We start from the raw sequence: 20,946 nt of genomic DNA, 5'->3' as shown, positions 1-20,946 counted from the left end.
AATAACAGCATCTTTGCTGAGGGCGGTGGAGGCCCGAGATAGCAAGCTCCCTGCCTTGATCATCTCTAGAGTTGCATATAGGAGCAAGGACTGCAGTGCTGGTGCAGTTCTAGTCTAAGCATGTTCATTATAATCTCTACAGAGATGTGAATGCAGAGGATGGCCTCTCAGAACAAAACACGATCTGTACTGAGAAACCAAAATACCAACTTCAACAGGTTTTACAGTTTCGTTGCTTGTGCCACAGTGACACCAGCTGGCCAACCAAATCATTGCAACTCAGTAATATATCATGTTCACGTGAGACTTTATAATTTTATAGTGACTGTACTGGCTGGTTTTATGTGTCAACTTGACACAAGCTAAAGTTATCATAGAGAAAGGAGCCTCAGTTGAGAAAATGTCTGTATGATATCCAGCTGTAAGGCGTTTTCTCTTAGTGATTGGGGAGAGGGCCCAGTCCACTGTGAGTGGTGCTATCTATCCCTGGGTCCTGGGTTCTACAAGAAGGCAGGATGAGCAAGCCAGGGGAAGCAAGCCAGTAAGCAGCACCCTCCATGGCCTCTGCATCAGCTCCTGCCTCCAAGTTACTGCCCTGGGTGAGTTCCTGTCCTGACCTCCTTTGGTGATGAAGAGCAATGTGGAAGTGTAAGCTGAATAAAGCCTTTCTTCCCCAACTTGCTTGCAGCAAAAGAAACCCTGACAAAGACAGTGACTGTTATGCAAAGGCAAGAAAAAAGTACAAGATTCTAAATGAACAGCCATGAAGGAAGAAGTATGTAAGTGTCTATGAAATCTGTTCAGGAATCCTGCCCCCATGAGACTGCTTTGCTGTTCTATAAACATCTATAGTCTAACATCAGGCAATGCATTTGACTCTTTCTTTCTAAAATTTCACTTTTATTAAAATATTTGGGGTTAAACAAAATTTCCCGTCATTAACTAGGAAAACGAAATGAGAAGGCAACTAACATTTAGGTTAGCATACGCCTGATAGATCTTAAGTATAAATACACTGTAAACCGTCAAAAGATGCTTTGAAATACCGTTTCCACTCTTGAGAAAGGCACCCAACTAAAGTTAATTTTAACTGAAAGCTATCAACTATCTAAGAGAGTCCTGACACACGAGACTGGGTACAAACGACCTCAGGCATCATGGTGCCGAGCTTCTGGATGCGGTGAGGGAGGACACTCTGGTCCAAGCATATTACTGCATCTTCAGGAATATCGCCACTGATAAAAATGCATGCTCAATATGGAGAGAGGGCTCCGAGACAACCATCTTCTTCCTTTCTCTGCCTTCTAAGATGAAGCGAAATTACATTGGAGGACAATACCCAAAAGGAGAATTTGATACCAATGAAGAATAAATGTGCAGATAAGCAAGTTACTTAACTAGCTTTGCCTGCATAAGCAAAGCACTCTCTGTAAGTGAGGCTCACAAGCACGACTCTGAAGACCCATGAAAGGATTTAGTGTACAAAGTAGCCCTGAGGAAATACACCGGAGCAATGTGATGCCACATATTCAGCTTGGAATTGGTAGTTTTGCCCAATTTCATTATTAGAGTGAGATAGTATGGTGTTGTTTTAAGGAGAGACCAAGAAATAAAGCAGAGTTCAAACCCAAAACCATGTATAAATAACCTTGTTTAATAAAATAGCAAAAGCTCTTAGTGAAAGAAAAGTACCCCACTTATTTAAAATTTTACAGACAGGGTTTCTCTGTGTAGCCCTGGCTGTCCTGGAACTCACTCTGTAGACCAGGCTGGCCTCAAACTCAGAAATCCGCCTGCCTCTGCCTCCCGAATGCTGGGATTAAAGGCGTGCACCACCATGCCTGGCTACAATACTTTTAATATATATTGTACTTTAAAAGCATAAAGTTGCACATAAAATCAGATGTATTAATATGTTGAAGTTAGTTCTGCCTCCCACAGCCATGCTCCCAGAAATAAGACTCAGACTCAAAATATATTTACAAATACCTTGACCATAAAGCTAGGCTCTTCTCTGACTAGATCATAACTAAAGATAAGCCATTTATTTTAACCTACATTCTGCCACATGGCTGGTTCCCTGAGCTCAGGTCCCATGCATCAGACCCATTACATCTTCCTGGCCCATCTCCCGCCTGGCTCTCCCCCAGAGAAATGGATAATATCATGCTACCTCTATAAGAATGGCTAAGGAGGAATTATACATCAACTATGAGGAACTATCTGAGATGCTGAAAGCTAGAGCTCTCCATCACTGCTAGTGTGTACTTATGACCTGCACACTTCCCTCTGTCCCTTCCACAGTTGACTGTGTAGGACAAACATCTGTACAGGTGTGGGGAAGGCAATTGTATGCATGATGGACAAGGACCAGACACATCCTAGCTGCCCACCAACCAAAACCAGAGTATAAATAGGAAACTATAATACAAGTCAGAGAACAAGCAACAGTGCAAGTGAGTCTCGGATGTTTAGTCAAAGTGAGTTCACAAAACCCAAACTGTACAATCCCACTGACAATCAAAGGGACAGGAAAAAGCAGTCCAATGGCTATACATGCTCGCACATCTTGTACTTGGGGACTGAGGAAGGGGAATCACAAGTTTGAGGACAGCCTAGGCTACATAAGAAGACCCTGCCTCAAAACAACAAACCAACTAACCAAACAAATACATACATACATACACACATAATCAATCAATCAATCAATCAATCAAGACAGGTTTACATTGGGGGCACCCTACCTCACCCCACCCCCGGAAAGGGGGAAGCATATTGCTTAGCAACAGGCAATGAGGGAACGGTCTGAGTTCCTGGAAATGTACTGAGTCCTTATTCAGCGGTGTTCACACTGGAGCTTTCCCTGTGTGTAAGCCAGACTCTAATAACAAGAAGTTTTAAGAAAGAGAATAGGTTGTGGTGATCTTTCCAACACTGAACCTAATTTCAATTTTTTATTTTACTTTTTGCACTGGGTTTGGTGAGCACACTCCACCACTGAGATAACACCTAACATTCTTTGAATATAGTGCATTTTCACTGATCACAGGGCTTCTACTTTCATTAGCTATTTTTGTTGTTTGTTTCTGTTGAGACAGAATCTTAATCTGTAGGCCATGCTGGCCTATAACTTTCTGTGTAAATAAGCTAGCATAGAACTTGCAGCAATCCTCCTGCATCTGCTCCCAAGCGCTGGGATGATTCACCTTCAAATAGGCTTTAAGGATATCAAGTCTCTTGCAGTAGGTATTTTTTTCATTGCTGTATCTCCAGTGCCTTGTGTAGTACACAGCAGCTACTTACTAAATATTCACAGAATACATGTGCTAAAGTAGTTATCAAAATTTGGAAGAAAAAAGAATTAAATATTTGGTACAGTGAGTTATTTGTGCTAATAGATATTTATTAAGTAATTGGTTAATGACAGTAACTTGAGTTTCCTTATCATGCAGGCTTATCTTAGAGGTAAGAGATTTCACTGTGTGCTCAGAATTCAAGTCTTCCTTCAGTTACACTATTTTGGACTAGACATGCTCAGAAGCCCAATTAAAGTAATTGCCAAGTAAAATAAATAACTAGTGTAACTGTGGTCTGTCCTGGGTGAAATTCATGCTGCCATTTATGCTGTAATGTTAAAGTGAGGCTTCTAAGAGACATGAATGGCTTTCTCATGAAGCTGAATGAATTCTCTCAACACATTATTACAAACTATTTAGCTCTTCGGCCTTCTCTCCCTTCCAAGCCTCTTTTCTTTATAAATTATCCATTCTCAAGTATTCTGTCCTGGCAGTAGAAAAACCTAAGATAAATCTCAGGCTTGAAGACTATCACAAAGAGCTATCTAAAATAGTAGTTCCCAACCAGAAGTGCATTTCTCCCCACCCTTACAGGCCTGAGCAATATATAAAGGTGAGGCTGCCAGGAGAAAAGAAAGGTGATGCCCCTGGTACCTACAAAGATGGGTCACAGACCACAACTGAGAATGAGCTGATACTGTCTCAAGAGTCCTGAGCTAAAATATCACAAAAAGGTTTCATTCTTAAATAGGAAGCAGAAGCATAACAGAATTATAAAATAATTTAAAAACTTTTCAACCACTAGTTTTTCAAGAAAACAGAGAGAGAGAGAGAGAGAGAGAGAGAGAGAGAGAGAGAGAGAGAGAGAGAGAGAGAGAGAGAGGCATGCTGGTGTGTACATTTAATCCCAGAATTCAGCAGAATTCAGGAGGCAGAAGCAAGCATATCTCTGTGAGCTCCAGGCCAGCCAAGGCTACACAGTGAGACCCTGTCTAAGCAAGCACGCAAGCAAACAGCATAATAAAACAAAACTACCTTTTTAAGACCACAGAACCATATTTTTCCTTAAAGTTGTACATTTGTATCAAATGTCATTAGAAGAATGTTTAATCTCAGAAATCAAAAGTATCACCATCATTTCTGACTTTATAAGGCACATTACTCATCTTACTTACTATTAATATCCTAATAAAAGTAAATATTTCTATGTAGAAACACTATCAAGGTTTCACTGTTAGAAATGACACAGCTGAAATTGGAACGCAGATTATTTCCAATATCATAGTGTTTCATTAGAATGCATTAAACTGAATTCAGAGGCAGAGCAAAATTAATTGCACTAGGTTAGGGTTGTAGCTCAGTGGTAGAGACTACGCTTACCACTCACAAGGTCTCAGCCTCGATCCCAGCACATATGCACCTCCAACCTCAGTTTCCCTCTGAGTTGACTGTCCACTTTCAGGACGTTAACTGCTCTGCTGGGTCTAATGAGACACGCCCCGCATGGGCTCACGGGTCTGAACCCTGGCCCCAGGGGATGCCCTGCTTGAGGAGGTTAGGGAACCTGTATGAGGCAGAGCCTGGGGATGGGCTTTAGAGTTTACAGCCTCACTATACTTCCTGTTCTAAATTTACACTTCCTGTGTGTGGACAGAAATTTGATCTGCCAGCTTCCTGCTCCAACCTCTGGGCCAGGACTCCCCACCCACAATGGACTAACATTCTAGAGCCATAGCCAAAATAATCTCTCACTTCCATGAGCCCTTTCTGGTCATGGTACTTTATCACAGCAACTCAAAATAGCAAAACAACAGCAAAATCAAAACCAGCCTCTTAGGAATTAAGTACTTTTTAAAACCAGTTAGATGCTGCTACTACATTTTAAAAGAATGTACTAATATTTATAAATAATATTTTAAAAGGTAAAATACTAAAGAACTCAAATGATATGTACTCACTGATAAGTGGATATTAGCCCAGAAACTTAGTATACCCGAGATATAAGATACAATTTGCAAAACACATGAAACTGAAGGAGAACGAAGACCAAAGTGTGGACACTTTGCCCCTTCTTAGAATTGGAAACAATCACCCATGGAAGGAGTTACAGAGACAAAGTTTGGAGCTGAAACAAAAGGATGGACCATCTAGAGACTGCCATATCCAGGGATCCATCCCATAATTAGCCTCCAAACGATGACACCATTGCATACACTAGCAAGATTTTGCTGAAAGGACCCTGATATAGCTGTCTCTTGTGAGTCTATGCCGGTGCCTGGCAAACACAGAAGTGGATGCTCACAGTCAGCTATTGGATGGATCATAGGGCCCCCAATGAAGGAGCTAGTGAAAGTATCCAAGGAGCTAAAGAGATCTGCAACCCTGTAGGTGCAACAACATTATGAACTAACCAGTACCCTGGAGCTCTTGACTCTAGCTGCATATGTATCAAAAGATGGCCTAGTCGGCCATCACTGGAAAGAGAGGCCCATTGGACACGCAAACTTTATATGCCCCAGTACAGGGGAACGCCAGGGCCAAAAAGTGGGAATGGGTGGGTAGGGAAGTGGGGGGGGAGGGTATGGGGGACTTTTGGGATAGCATTGGAAATGTAATTGAGGAAAATACGTAATAAAAAAAAATATATTTAAAAAAAAAAGAATCTGAAATTTGATTCATCCTGCTAAAACAAAACAAAAAAAAAGGTAAAATACTACACTTTTTTTCTTATCAAAGTAAAATAAAAACTATATAAAATTATATGCCAAAACTGCAAGATACATTGTCATTCTGGTTGCTGACATAAATGTTTAGGGTTTTTCATAGTTTGTCTATTAGTGAGCTAAGCAGCAAAGCTTAACCTTGACAAACCAGAGCCACAGCCTATCCAATAATCCTCAAATTATTGGCAAAAGTATGCCACGATTCTCTACATTAACCGAAAGTAAAGTGTTCTTACCCTATTATAGCCATGTTCATGAGCATCGTCAACTTCTCCATTACTAGTTACTGGAATTTCTGCTGCAGAATTTTTGGGAGATTCTTGAGCCATGGCAGACACCTAAATTTAAAAAAATAAATAAATAAATAAAAGTTTTTTAAAGAGAAGAGAAAAAGCCATACTAATGCCAAACTATAAAAGGCACATTTTTAAGACTTAGTCACATATACTTACTATCTACCAATCTAATATTTTTATAACTTGATATATTATCCATATATTATTTTCATATATATTCTACATGATGACAATATAGTAAGATAAATGTACCTGGCTGCTTTCTTTGCACTCAATCTAGATTCTTTGATTTAAAGAAAAGTTATAGATGACAAAAACCAGGAGCATCTTCCTTGCCTCTTAGAATTATGATAGATACCAGTCATAATAGAAGAAATACTTCAGAACGCCATGTTTGCTGTATAACTTATACAAAGAGGGTCGACTTGTCTTATTTAATGGACTTCAAAATAAGCTTCTGTCTACAGGAAACATTTTCTTACCATAACAAAAATTTTAAATATGTGAATCAGAAGAACTAAAGTTTTATCCTCTAGTTTTACAGTTCAAAAAGCAAAGCAATAGTTAAAAACATAATCCTTAATTTTATAACCACATGAAGTATAATTTTTCAGAAATTAAACAACAGCAGAACATCAATTATTACTGTTAAAACAGTTGCACTTCAGCAATGATTTTAAGGTTTTTCTGAAAAATTAATGTGAGAATTTTATACAAAGAACCTTAAAATTACTTTTACCAACTTTAAAATTTTAAAATCTTCAAAGTAAACCAAGTTGATTCAACTTTCCATTAAGAACTAATGACCATGTTTCCTCCGTACTAGTTGTTAGTCACTGATGTCTTTAAAAGTGTTTCTCATTCTTTATATTTTAACAAGGATAGACACTAAAATAATGACCCTGGGGTAATTATTTGTCAGGGACAGATCAGTAACTCCCAATGGACATGTGTTTTAATGCTGACACCTGAGTCTAGCTACTGTCTCACTTACACTGTGGTTAACAAAACCATAATGAACAACTAATTATAACTGTGTGTATACATGTACAATTAACCTATGGACCCGAATCAAAAAATACAATTAAGAAACTTATTAGCAAGGTTCTGGATTTGATCATTAATACTGGAAAAAGAAAAATCAATGAGTATTCTCTGAAAGATATTTTTTTAAAAAGAGATTTAAAAAAAAAAAAAAAAACCCAAACCCAAACCCAAAACCTTCTAGGCTTAGCTGGTTGGTGGGACCTTTAGTCACAGTACTTGGGGACAGAGGCATGTGGATCTCTGAGTTCGAGGCCAGTCTGGTATACAAAGCAAGTTCCAGGACAGCCAGGGCTACACAGATCCCCTGTCTCGAAAAACAAACAAACAAACAAGCAAGCCATCCCTATTGAGCTCTCAACTGCAAGAGTCCTGTTTTCTAGGACATCTCCAACCTAAAGAGCTTCCTCTCCTCTCCTCAGCTGTCTGGCTGGGTGGAAGACACTGACCCAACTTGAACGGGAGGGAAACTCCATGTAAATAGTCTTGAGGGGCTAGCTGCTTCTTTCCACCTACAACCAGCTCATCATTTCTCTCATCTCTCACCAAAGACAATGCTCCTCCCAAGTATCTGCTCTGTCTCTTCCCCATACGTGCACAGCTGCAGCAATCACCTACAGCTGACCAGTGCCTACTCCAGCACAGAGAGCCCTGAGCAATAACCAATCCAATGGGAATAACCCAGCACCAGACTCTAATGTTGTCTGACCCCTTACACAGCAGGAAAAGTATTCCTCTGTGCTTTGCCTATCAAATGACTGTTATGGTAACCTAACATTCATGGATGTCACCCAAAGGTCTAAACTTCCCAAGCCGTGGCAGTTTAGCTTCCGTTCCTCAACTGGCATGAGCAAAACTCCTGCAAGACAATGGCCCTTATGCTCAGACTGTACTTTGAAGTGTGCACGTAGAAGCATGACTGGTATGACTGTGGTAGGGTAGGGCCTCAGGACTAGGATCCACTCATTACCACAGCTATCAGAAACAGTGCAGCATCATTTGGCCAATAAATGTTTTATACTGGAAGAGAATAGAAAAGTCCATCTGCCTGTCTCTATCTCTATGCATATATTTGTACACATATGTCTCACAGAATCTCAAATACAAAATTTGGGTAATATCCTTACTTTTGGCTGGGAACATGTAGAGAAAGCTGACCTTCTTAAACTAGTGGAAAGTTAAGAAAAAGAGGAGAAAGAGAATCCAGGAAAGGACCGACCTAGTAAGGTCATCTGACAAATTCTGTCTACCTACATCTCCAACCCTTGAATTTTGTTGGAATTGAAAGACCCAAAGGAACACAACCACAAAGAAAAGATCTCCATAGAAGAGTCACCACCAAGAAACAGTTGTAATGCAAGCCCTACTGAGAAAAGTACCCACTCACTCTACAAAGGAAATGATATCAGATGAGAAACTAACAGTCTGGACTTCCATATCTCAATGTTTCTATCTCAGTCAGTGTTCTCTTACTGTGAAAAGACCATGACCAAAGCATCTCTTAGAACTAAAGCATTTAATTGAGGTCTTGCTTACGGTTGAAGAGGGTTAGTCTGTTATTAGTATGTTGGGGATCATGGCAGCACAGAGGCAGACATGGAGCTAGAGAAGTAGCTGAGTGCTACAACCTGATCTACTGGCAGGGAAACACTGGACCTGGTATGGGCTTCTGAAACCTCAAAGCCCAACCCCAATGACACCCTTCCTCCCACAAGGCCATACCTCCTAATCTTTCTAATCCTTTCAAACAGTTCCACTCCCTGGTGACTAAGCTTTCAAATATCTGAGCCTATCAGGCCATTCTTATTCAAACCACAGTTCACAATGTCCAGAATACAAACTAAAACATAAAATAAACCAAGAAATACATTCCCAGGGAAAATCCAATCTAGTGAGATGTTGAAACTAATGAAGACCTAGAAGCTGCTGTTTTCAATTAAAAGGAACGTTTATTTCCGCTGTTGTGATTCTTCTTTCCCGTTGTTTGCTTGCTTGTATGAGACAAGAGCTCCCAGACCTCAAACCAAGGATGACTCCTAAGTGTCTTCAGCCATCTCCCAGTAGTGGGGTAACAGGCATGTGCGATGACACCTGACCAAAAATGAACATTTTCAATACTGAAAATCTCAGTAACAGGATGGGCAGAGGATTTGCCCACTGTGACAGTTAACACTGACTGTCACCTACGAGTCAAGCCTCTGGGCATGCGTGCAGGGGTTTACCTAGACTAAGTGAGCTGAGGATGAGAAGACTGACCACCACTCCTGAGCTGAAAAGGAGCAAACGAGCTGAGCACTGATCACTCTGCCTCCTGACTACAGCAAGGCAAGGCCAGCACCATCAGTCCTTCCACCACAACGAACCACATCTCCTTGAAAACTAAGCTAAAATAAAGCCGATCTTGTTGGATTGCTAATGCTTATTTTCATGGTATCCACACTCACTGAAGCTGATTTTTCAGGCTTCTCATATGATCAAACTGAGTTTGAATTCAGAGCAAAAAGATGTTCAGTACAATATATACAACATTAGCATTTCTACTATTGAAATATCGTAACATAAATAACTGGAGCACATATAATAGAAAATATTTAGGAACCAGTATGTTTTGTGTTACCTTTGTTTTGTTACTTTTGTTTTAGTTGTACGTTTAAAGAATCATCTTTATTTTTTTATTTATGTGTAGTTCTGTGTGTGGCTGCCATACATATACCATACCCAAGGAGGCCTAAAGAAGGAGTCAGATGACCTGGATCTGGAATTACACTGAGAACTGAGCTCAGTTCCTCTGGACGAGCAGCAAATGGCAATCACTGAGCCGTCTCTCCAGACCCTAATCTTAAATTCATACAGTTACAACGTTAGAAATAATAGCTGGCTTGCAAACTCTTATGTAATACTGTTTATTTAACTTCAAAAACATTTCAGTATTCTAAACATACAAAAAAATAACAGAATGTTGCAAATTGCATTTAGCTCCAGAGGGTTCTTGGACTTCCACTGATGCAGTAGTTCTTTGCTTTGCTGACAACGATGAGTTCTACAGTTTCTTTTAAAAGTTTAAAACCTACTGCACTTAACTAAAGAAAAAACTCCAAACACTTCTCATGCCAGCTGACCCCTCCCCCCTTTCCACAACTGAGAATGTCAGCAGAATGCTATGCCACTATATACAAAAACAAGACAACCTGAAGCCAAAGGATGCTCACTGCAGTATCAACAGGTCCAGCCTCACAGTGCACGCCCTGGGCTATGCCCCCTCCAAAAGGCATCTTCCCCTCACAGCCTCCACGCCAAACAAGGAGCATCAAGAATCTGTCTGGGTTGTTGTGTTCTCTTTACAAACTATAGATATGTACAGTTGACAACTCGGGATTTCTGGCCAATAGCCATATAGTTAACACTACCTTACGAGCTGAGAACAAAATCCAGAAACATCTTCAAATGCCTTGTCACACCATCAGCAAAGTGCACTGAGTGAGGAGGACTCGAGAGTGCCTTTTCATTTTAAAAATGTTTGGAGCTATGTACAACTTTGATACAGCTTCAGGGCACTCTGGACACCACAGCCACTTTATGTAAACCACTGACACTTTGAGAAACTACAATATGATCCTGATCAAATTTTGTAATCAAACCTATCAAGGGCAATAGACACGACTCAAATAAGATATGTGTCAATCACAGCGCTCTCCTACTCTAAGGTATTCATAAGAAGACAGAGTTTTTATTTATCTTCTTCCTCTTCTTCTTCCTCTTCCTCCTCCTCCTCCTCTTCTTCCACCTTTTTCCAGGCAACTTTAGCAGGACCCTTGGCCCCCTCAAACTTCCCTTTAGACTTACAGTCAGCGACATCCTTCTCATCCTTCTCCTTCAGCTTTGCTGCCTTGGTGACGTAGGCTGCTTTTCACTGTCACTGAAGTTCTTCCATATCTCACCCAGCTTTTTTGCCACATCGCCAATGGAGATGCCAGGGTTTGTGGATTTGATCTTGGGTAGGAATTCGGAGCAGAATAAGAAAAATCCAGATGGAGGTCTTTTGGGGGCATTTGGGTCCTTCTTCCTCTTGCCTCCTTTAGCTGCTACATAATCTTTCATCTCCCAATCATAGCGTACTTTATCTGACTTTGCCATTTCATCAAACTTTGATTTCTCTTTGCTAGACACTGTCTTCCACCTCTCAGAGCACTTCTTGGAAAACTCTGCAAAACTGACTGCAACCTCTGGGTTTTCTTCTTGTGTTCTTCTCTGCATGTCTGCATGAAGAAGGCATAAGCAGACATCTTGCCCCTTGGTTTCTTGGGGTCACCTTTAGCCATCCTGACTGTATTTATTGTTCGCTAGTCTGGGACAAAAACTCTTTAAAACATGATAATCAGCTTCTGCAGGCCAGCACATCCACTGTCTACCACCACTGAGTTAATCCCAGGTAAGGGGATGGGTATACAGCACACACTTTGCTAGATCGTTGGAAACAAAATGTTTAAAAGCCAATAATAGACTTGTCTGGAGATAAATTAAAAGCTGATCACACTTTCTATTTTCTATTTTATAAGGCAACACCAAATTGTACCTCTTTTCTTTCATGTCCTGATAAGTCTAGGCACATTTTAAATTCACTGTTGTGCTAAGGATGAGATCAAAGTTAGTCAAATACTCTACATGGCTAAATATTGCTTTTTTTATGCTGACAGGAAAAGGACATTCATTTTTATAGCAATTGACTCTTGATTCATATGTAGTTGAATATCCTTTTAAAACAGAATTAACCTTATAAATACTAAGACTAATGTAAATCAGGAAACTGAGCATGGGTCCAACCCAAAAAATAACTATGCACAGAAGACAGAGTCTAGCTGCTTCTTTAAAACAATTAATAATAATTCTAATTTTGTGTATTGTGTTTATAGATTTGGGTACCTATAGCGGCAAGAAGAGGGCATTGTAATGGGGCCAGAGTTACAGCAAGTGTGTGTAGCCAAGGAGCCATGTCTCCTGCTCCAGGTACTAGCTTCGTGAATTCTTTCAATGGAATAAAATTAGGGTAAATGAAAGGACATTAATTAATGTCACTTTTATAGGTGGGGTATCCATACAGCGTACGGTGTATAGCAAGGTCTCAAGAAGCCATGAATTCTCAACCTCAAAACCCCCTGGGGAGTTTTTAACCATTCCACGGAGATCACAATTTAGTGGCCATACGGATGGCCAGAAAATTTACATTTACAGGAAATTTACAAAGAGAAACTTTGTTTCTCTTTGAACCAGAGTACTTAGAACTTTGTACTCTGAACTTAGTACTGGACAGATTATAAAGTTGCCTTGTTCAAGGTGTCTGACAGCATTACACATGCATTAGAATGGCTACAACTCAAACAGACAAAACCAAGTGTTGTTACCCCACGTGTGAAGCAACTGTATTCATAAAATGGGTGCATTTCATATTTAAAGTTTATATTAAAAAACTGCCTATTTAGCTTAATTTTTAAAAAAAGGTAAAATCCACCCAAGACACAAACAAAACCTAATAAAATCATGTTAGAAAAGTATTTAGTAATGATATTAGTTAACATATACCTATCCAATAACCTCATAATTCTATTCCTAAGAAATATACCCAAGGAAAGAAAATGCATATGTTTATTGGAGACATGTATAAGAGCATTCATAAACAGCTTTATCCTAATATCCAAGAACTAGACAATCCAAATATTGATCAAATAAAATGGTAGTGCGGTCATATAAAAGAATACTGCATAGCAATAAAACAGAATAAACTACTGTTATAAACAGCTGACTTAATTCTCCAAACAAAGCTAGATTCAAAGAGTATATAATATGTGACTGAATAAAAAAGAAATAATAATAGTAGTAATAGTAATAAAGAGACAAGGCAGTATCATTGGTATCATGAATGGAAGAATTCTGAGTCATGTCCTTGGAGTACTCAAACATTTCTTAAACACAAAAAATAAAAATGGGGCTAGAGAGAAGGCTCAGTGGTCTAGGGTTTGTAATGCTCTCTCAGAAGACCTAAGCTCAGTTCCCAGGACCCACCCTGGGCAGCTTATAGTCACCTGTAACTTCAGCTACAGGGGAACCTGATGCCCTCTTCTGGCCTGGCACAGCACTATACACACACAGAGTTTAAAACATAAATTAAAAACAATGAAACCCTGCAGTGTATCAACACTAAACCTCCAAGCTCGGCATGTCAGTGAACACTTACCAACTGGGAGGCAGAGGCAGGCAAATCTCTGTGAATAAGAGGCCAGCCTTGTCTGTATAGCAAGTTTTAGGCTGGCTAGGGTTTTACAGTGACACCTGTGTTAAAAACAACAGAAACTAAAATCCCCAAAAGCTATTTAAAAATTGAAAAATGCAAGTCACAGACTGCAAAGAAATGTCACTCTGTCTATGTGTGTGTGTTCACCCATGTGTGCATGGTATCTATTTTACACTGAAGCCTTCACACACACACACACACACACACACACACACACACAATTAAAACAAATATCCTCATTTGTACATATTTATTCATGACAGCTTTACTCATAACACCTCCAAAATGAAACAAAATGTCTGCCAATAGTTTAGTGAATAGAATAAACTGTGGTCCATCCATACCATGGCATATTCCTTACTAATCAAAAGCCGTAACCTATTGACAAACACACACCATCCCTGTTTAATCTCGTGTAACATGTCGAGTGAAAGAGCTGAACAAATAAGAAAATTACATGTTGTAAGAGCCCATTTACACACAATTCTAGAACAGCCGTTCTGTCATGAGAGATCGGTGCTGCCCAGGAGAGTGGGTGCAGGGTAAGCTGATGCAAAAGGGCTCAAGAGAGTGGGTGACAGCTGCTCTGTACCATGAGGATTAGAGACTGCCAACCTTATGCATTTGTGAAAATTCACTGGGCTTCACATATGAAACAGGTCTATTTTGGATATATCCACAATAATCTGATAGTTTATTTTGGGGAAACAAAGTTTTGAAAGACACATTTCACCATTATTTTTCATTTCAGAATTGTTTTATTAAGCCATAAATGTACAACAGCTTAACTCTACACATGTGCTTACATTTTTTAAAGGAAAAATTATTATACTATGAAACCATTTGAGAAAATGGTTGCATGTATCACCTGAAACAAATATAAAATTATCAAGGAAGAAATGCTTCTAGACTTTTACAAATAAATACTAGAAACAAACAAAAGTCTAAAAGAAAAGAAACTGTCTCGAAGGCATTTTTTACAAACAATTCTTCCTCCATAGGAAGGTTATTAAACAGTCCAGTCCATTCAGAGCCTCTGGTGTCTTCAGCCACATCACTTCATATTTGTGCATAACTGAGATAAGGGTTCCTTAGCACTGTTTTTTTGTCTTGTTTGTTGTTTTTTGGTTTTGATTTTTGTTTGTTGTTTTGTTTTCAGGTTTTGGAGACAGTAGTTCTCTGTGTCCTGCAATTCACTCTACTCACGAATTCACAGAGAGACCTCAGAGAGGCTGGCCTGCCTCTTGGGGATTAAAGGCATGCACGCACCTCCACAGCTCAGCAAGCACTGTAATTGTAACTAAAGCTCCTCTGTTCCCCAGACTCTTGCCCTCTCCAATCTATACAACCAAGCCCAGAGCAGACAGGAAGAGGCTCCATAGTGGCTCCTTCCACTCCCTCCACTGCCTCAGGACAACAGCTTCCCCCATCAGGTATAGGTATCCCCCCCCCCATTATAGCCATCCCCACAGCTATGGACACTTCTATAGCTATCATATTCTGCATTCCCCACAAGCACATACACATTGCTTCCTGGTCTTGGTCCAAAATTGCCTCAGTCACCACAAAACTCCCCAAACCTCCACTCCATTCCTAAAACTTGAGACTCCTGCATTTCTTGCCTAGATAATGCTTTTCTCACTTTTGCATTATGATCACTTTGCAATACAATTTAATCACAGAATCACAGTCATAAATGTAGCAAAATCAAGGCCCCTCTTCTTCCTTCTAGACTGCTATCAGGAATTATTTCAACATCAATTTTCCCATATTCTCCAATGTATTCTGTAAGGCGGTGTTCCTCAGGATCTCCCTAACCCTACCAAACAGCTTCTTCAGTTACAAGATATGCAGGTTTTCCAGCCTCCTCTCTTAATATGAAATGTCTGACTCAACTACTCTCCCATCTATGACATGAGGCTTTGCAGTCAAGGCAGCATCAACCTCAGCCAAGGATGAGACGCTACATATCAAACCATACTACCTTGTGCTCACAATGCCTCAGAACCAGTCTGTAAGCTTTCCATGCTGCTCCAAGTCGCTTCTTAAACCTCCTGTGGTTTCAAACCAATAAAGAGTTTATAGAACGATTCCTTTTCTGCTTCCTCTCCAAAGAAACCATTTTTAAAGTTTTCTCCATTGCAGACTCAGTTGCTTCAGGCAGATTTACAGCAGTTGAAGAAGATGAGAAAGACTTCCAAACAAACACAGGCAAAGCCTCACCATGCTGCTGTCCTGAGAACTTGCAGTTGAAGAAGCTGTGCGGCTGGGAGCACCTGCACACAAAGCAGCACACCTCACTTCCCACTTCACCATCCCCTTCCCTGTTCGCTTGTTTGTTATTTTGTTTCTCTGCCTAGCCTGGCTGTCCTGGAACTCCCTCTGTAGAGCAGGCTGGTATTGAACTCACAGAGATCTGCCTGCCTCTGGCACCTAGTTCCAGAGATTAAAGATGTGGACCACCATGCCCAGCTCCCATTTCACCATTTTTTAATGCTAAAGGGATTATTTTTCCTAGAAGTCCAAACTCCACCTACAGCAAGGTATGTGGTGTCACTCTGATCACTGTGCCCACCTATAAGGGACTGACTTGTGGCTCTACAACCCAGCAGCAAAAGAAGTTTGTCATCTTGCCAACTGTTTAAACAACAAAGAAAATAAAAACTGTCCTCTACCACTATAAAATGGGTGCAGCAGCCTAAGTGCCATTTACAAACACCCTGTTTCAATCCAGAACCTGAGAATCCTAAGTAATGCCTCCTGTGAGCATCCAAACATGGAAATATCAAACTATGGCAGTGCTTGAGATGCACTCAGTCAGAGGAAGGAATCCCTGCTACCCATCTTAGGTCTCTGAAGTAGCAATGAAGGCATAGCTGGTTTGCCGAGTCAGACTTCAGCCAAGGGTTATGGATTTCCCATTTGCTCATTTGTTTGGCTGCCCAGCTGCAGTTCCCTCTCAATATTGAGAAACCCTCCATGTTTTAAGTCTTGAAGGCAGGGTGGGGGAAGCTTTAGGAAGCCTCCTTTTCTGAGTACCTCAGTGGGAGCTCGCCTCAGACTCAACAGCAGATGAATGGAAGGTCCTCCAGTATCTTTATGAATGTTTTAGGGTAACTCTGAAATGGTTTACCAACTCCCCAGATACCAGTATGTTTGAGCTGGTTTCCTAGCTTAAAGGATCCTTACTCTAATACAACACACTTACCCTAATACCAGAGCTCACCGCTAAAGAGCTCGTGATTTACTACAGGCCAGCACTCAAGTAAGAGCATTACAGGAATTATTTCACTTAATACTCACAGCTGCCTAGAAGATAAATATGTTCTCAACTGACAGTGAGGACACTAAGGGCTAAAAAGTTAAAGAGTTAAATTAAGCATTGCACATCCTCCTGTGAGAGGAAGAACTAACAACAGTACTAACTATGTCAGATGCTCTCCTGTGGACGTCACATAAGAACTGGTTGGATTCTCTCTGCTTCATGTATGCCAACACATGTAACTGTCTCTGGGCCTCAGGACTTCTGTTTTTAGGAAATCCACTGAGGTCAGCTAGCCACTGATGAACTGGGATTCAAACCTGGCATTCTGGTTTGAAACTTTAACTTTACAATACACTATTTCTTCAAGGATGACTGAAATTAAATAATGAATTAAAATTATCGAATCAAGTATATCAACAATGCCAAGGTTGAGAAACTCAGTAGACAGTCCGGTAAGCAAACTCTTCAGACCAGCAGGCCTAAGTTAGCATCTATTCACTCTTTCTTACAAAGGCAACCATGGCAGCTGCATTAGAAGAGGACACACTCCCATGCCTTCAATAAACCTAGCAGCTCTCCAGCAAGCTTTCCAGACACAACAAAAATAGTATGGATCTAGGCAAATGGATGGACCTGGAGGGCATCATCCTGAGTGAGGTAACCCAATCACAAAAGAACTCACACAATATGTACTCACTGATAAGTGGATATTAGCCCAGAAACTTAGAACACCCAAGATATAAGATACAATTTGCTAAACACATGAAACTCAAGAAGAACGAAGACCAAAGTGTGGACACTTTGGCCCTTCTTAGAATTGGGAACAAAACACCCATGGAAGGAGTTACAGAGACAAAGTTTGGAGCTGAAACAAAAGGATGGACCATCTAGAGACTGCCATATCCGGGAATCCATCCCATAATCAGCTTCCAAACGCTGACACCATTGCATACACTAGCAAAATTTTGCTGAAAGGACCCAGATATAGCTGTCTCTTGTGAGACTATGCTGGGCCCTAGCAAACACAGGAGTGGATGCTCACAGTCAGCTATTGGATGGATCACAGGGCCCCCAATGGAGGAGCTAGAGAAAGTACCCAAGGAGCTAAAGGGAACTGCAACCCTATAGGTGGAACAACATTATGAACTAACCAGTACCCCTCCCCCCCCCACCCCCAGAGCTCATGTTTCTAGCTGCATATGAATCAGAAGATGGCCTAGTCGGCCATCAGTGGAAAGAGAGGCCCATTGGTCGTGCAAACTTTATATGTCTCAGTACAGGGGAACACCAGGGCCAAGAAGAGTGAGTGGGTGGGTGGGGGAGCGGGTGGCGGAGTGTGTGGGGGACTTTTGGAATAGCATTGGAAATGTAAATGAAATAAATACCCAATTAAAAAAAATAGTATGGATCCAGAAAACAACTTAGCTTGTCCCCTCTTCACTTCTCCCACTGCTTCTCAGACCAAAACCTTCCCTAACTCTCCTCACATTAGCCAATTTGGCAGCCAAATGTTTATTGCGTTCATCTTTACCCTAAGGATACAGAATAACTCTGCCAACTATCAACTCAACTCTTTTTCTACCTTTTCTATAGCTGGCAAGACCAGCCTGTTAAATGTTCATACAGCGTTTTTTCTAAATCCTGGAAATAGATATCTTGATGTTACAAAAGGGTTTCCTCACAGAGCAACTGGGGACAGGAACCTTCCAGTCTCCATCTGCACCCCGGAGTTAACCCTGTGGCACAGCTCTCCATACCCAAATCCCGTCCAGAGAGAGCTGGTCTCCCAGTAGTGCTGTGACTCCTAAGTTCACAGATGAGACCAATACTTTTGTTTCAATAACTGGCCAAAAAGGGACCTGGCAGGAGACCACAGAGCACAAGAAACATGGAGCATCTGGTGTGCCACAGAGTTAACCCTGTGGCACAGCTCTCTGAACTTAAGTCCTACCCAGAGAGAGCTGGTCTCCCAGGAATTCGAACACACCTAATATCACAAGTTCACAGGAGGGACAGGTTCCAATCAGAGACAGCAAGACCAATTAACACCAGAGATAACCAGATGGCAAAAGGCAAGTGCAAGAAACTTACCAACAGAAACCAAGACTACTTGGCATCATCAGAACCCAGTTCTCCCACTATAGTAAGTCCTGGATACCCTAACACACTGAGTTGCCCCCCCCCCCCCCCGAGACAGGGTTTTTCTGCATAGCCCTGGCTGTCTTGGAACTCACTTTGTAGACCAGGCTGGCCTCGAACTCAGAAATCCACCTGCCTCTGCCTCCCAAGTGCTGGGACTAAAGGCGTGCGCCACCACCACCCAGCACCCAACACACTGGAAAAGCAAGATTCAGATTTAAAATCACATCTCATGGTCCTTAAGAAGGACATAAATAACTCCCTTAAAGAAATACAGAAGAACACAGGTAAACAGCTAGAAGCTCTTAAAGAGGAAACACAAAAATCCCTTAAAGAATTACAGGAAAACACAACCAAACAAGTGAAGTAATTGAACAAAACCACCCAGAATCTAAAAATGCAAATAGAAACAATAAAGAAATCACAAAGGGAGACAACCCTGGAAATAGAAAACCTAGGAAAGAGATCAGGAGTCATAGATGCAAGCATCACCAACAGAATACAAGAGATAGAAGAGAGAATCTCAGGTGCAGATACCATGGAAAACATTGACACAACAGTCAAAGAAAATGCAAAATGCAAAAAGCTCTTAACCCAAAACATCCAGGAAATCCAAGGCACAATGAGAAGACCAAACCTAAGGATAACAGGTATAGAGGAGAGTGAAGATTCCCAGCTTAAAGGGACACTAGATATCTTCAACAAAATTATAGAGGAAAACTTTCTGTAACCTAAAGAGAGAGATGCCTATGAACATACAAGAAGCCTACAGAACTCCAAATAGACTAGACCAGAAAAGAAATTCCTCCCCTCACGTAATAATCAAAACACCAAATGCACAAAACAAAAGAAAAAATATTAAAAGCAGTAAGGGAAAAAAAGTCAAGTAACATATAAAGACAGACCTATCAGAATTACACCACACTTCTCACCAGAGATTCTAAAAGCCAGAAGATCCTGGGCAGATGTCATACAGACCCTAAAAGAACACAAATGCCAGTTCAGGCTACTATACCCAGCAAAACTCAATTATCATAGATTGAGAAACCAAGATATTCCATGACAAAAACAAATTTACACAATATCTTTCCACAAATCCATCCCTACAAAGGATAATAAAGGGAAAACTCCAACACAAGGAGGGAAACTACACCCTAGAAAAAGCAAGAAAGTAATCTTTCAACAAGCCCAAAAGAAGATAGCCACACAAACGTAATTCCACCTCTAACAACAAAAATAACAGGAAGTAACAATCACTTCCTTAATATCTCTCAAAATCAATGGATCCAATTCCCCAGTAAAAAGACATGGACTAACAGACTGGATAAGTAAACAGGACCCAGTATTTTGCTGCATACAGGAAATGCACTTCAGTGACAAAGACAGACACTACCTCAGAGAAAAAAGGCTGGAAAATTTAAGCAAATGGTCCCAAGAAACATGCTGGAGTAGCCATTCTAATAAAATCAATTTTCGACCAAAAGCTATCAAAAAAGATAAGGAAGGACACTTCATGCTCATCAAAAGAAAACTCTACCAAGATGAACTGTCAATTCTGCACATCCATGCTCCTAATGAGGGGCACAAAGGTTGCAGGAAGGAAGTGCTCTCTCTTAAGTATGGATGAGGTCAGTGTCTCCTAGCACTTGAGCTGGTTCTCCGCAGTTTCATTTAGCAGGTTCATTTGGAGCCATACTGAACTGACACTTTGTGATACATATAGTCCCTCATTTTGATAGATTGTGTTTGTTTCAGTGGTGGAGGAAATTTCAGAGTATTTAAATTATGAGCTTATTAGAATTGCTTTGTCTTTGTACAGGCAAACAAAAATCTGAATAATTTCATCTAACACAAAAGGCATTTGTACTGTTGGCTCTGGAACAAAATATGGTTTGTC

General features: G+C 40.6%; 1 protein-coding gene and 1 pseudogene across 3 annotated transcripts in view; both read right to left on the bottom strand.

Annotated features, from left to right (window-relative positions):
* Arfip1 (ARF interacting protein 1) overlaps nt 1-20,946 on the bottom strand; it is a 90,203-nt gene that overhangs the window by 48,152 nt on the left and 21,105 nt on the right. For all 3 annotated transcript variants that reach the window (XM_021158821.3, XM_021158822.3, XM_029475196.2), the window contains exon 2: nt 6,256-6,357. In XM_021158821.3, coding sequence (XP_021014480.1) covers nt 6,256-6,348 — 93 coding nt within the window. In that variant the 5' untranslated portion in view covers nt 6,349-6,357. The remainder of the gene's footprint in view (nt 1-6,255; nt 6,358-20,946) is intronic.
* LOC110291603 (high mobility group protein B3 pseudogene) lies at nt 10,938-11,696 on the bottom strand (annotated as a pseudogene).

The sequence above is a fragment of the Mus caroli genome, unplaced genomic scaffold (assembly GCF_978045245.1).
Source record: "Mus caroli unplaced genomic scaffold, Mus_caroli_1 scaffold_3, whole genome shotgun sequence".
NCBI lineage: Eukaryota > Metazoa > Chordata > Mammalia > Rodentia > Muridae > Mus > Mus caroli.
This window is presented reverse-complemented; position numbering and strand designations above follow the sequence as displayed.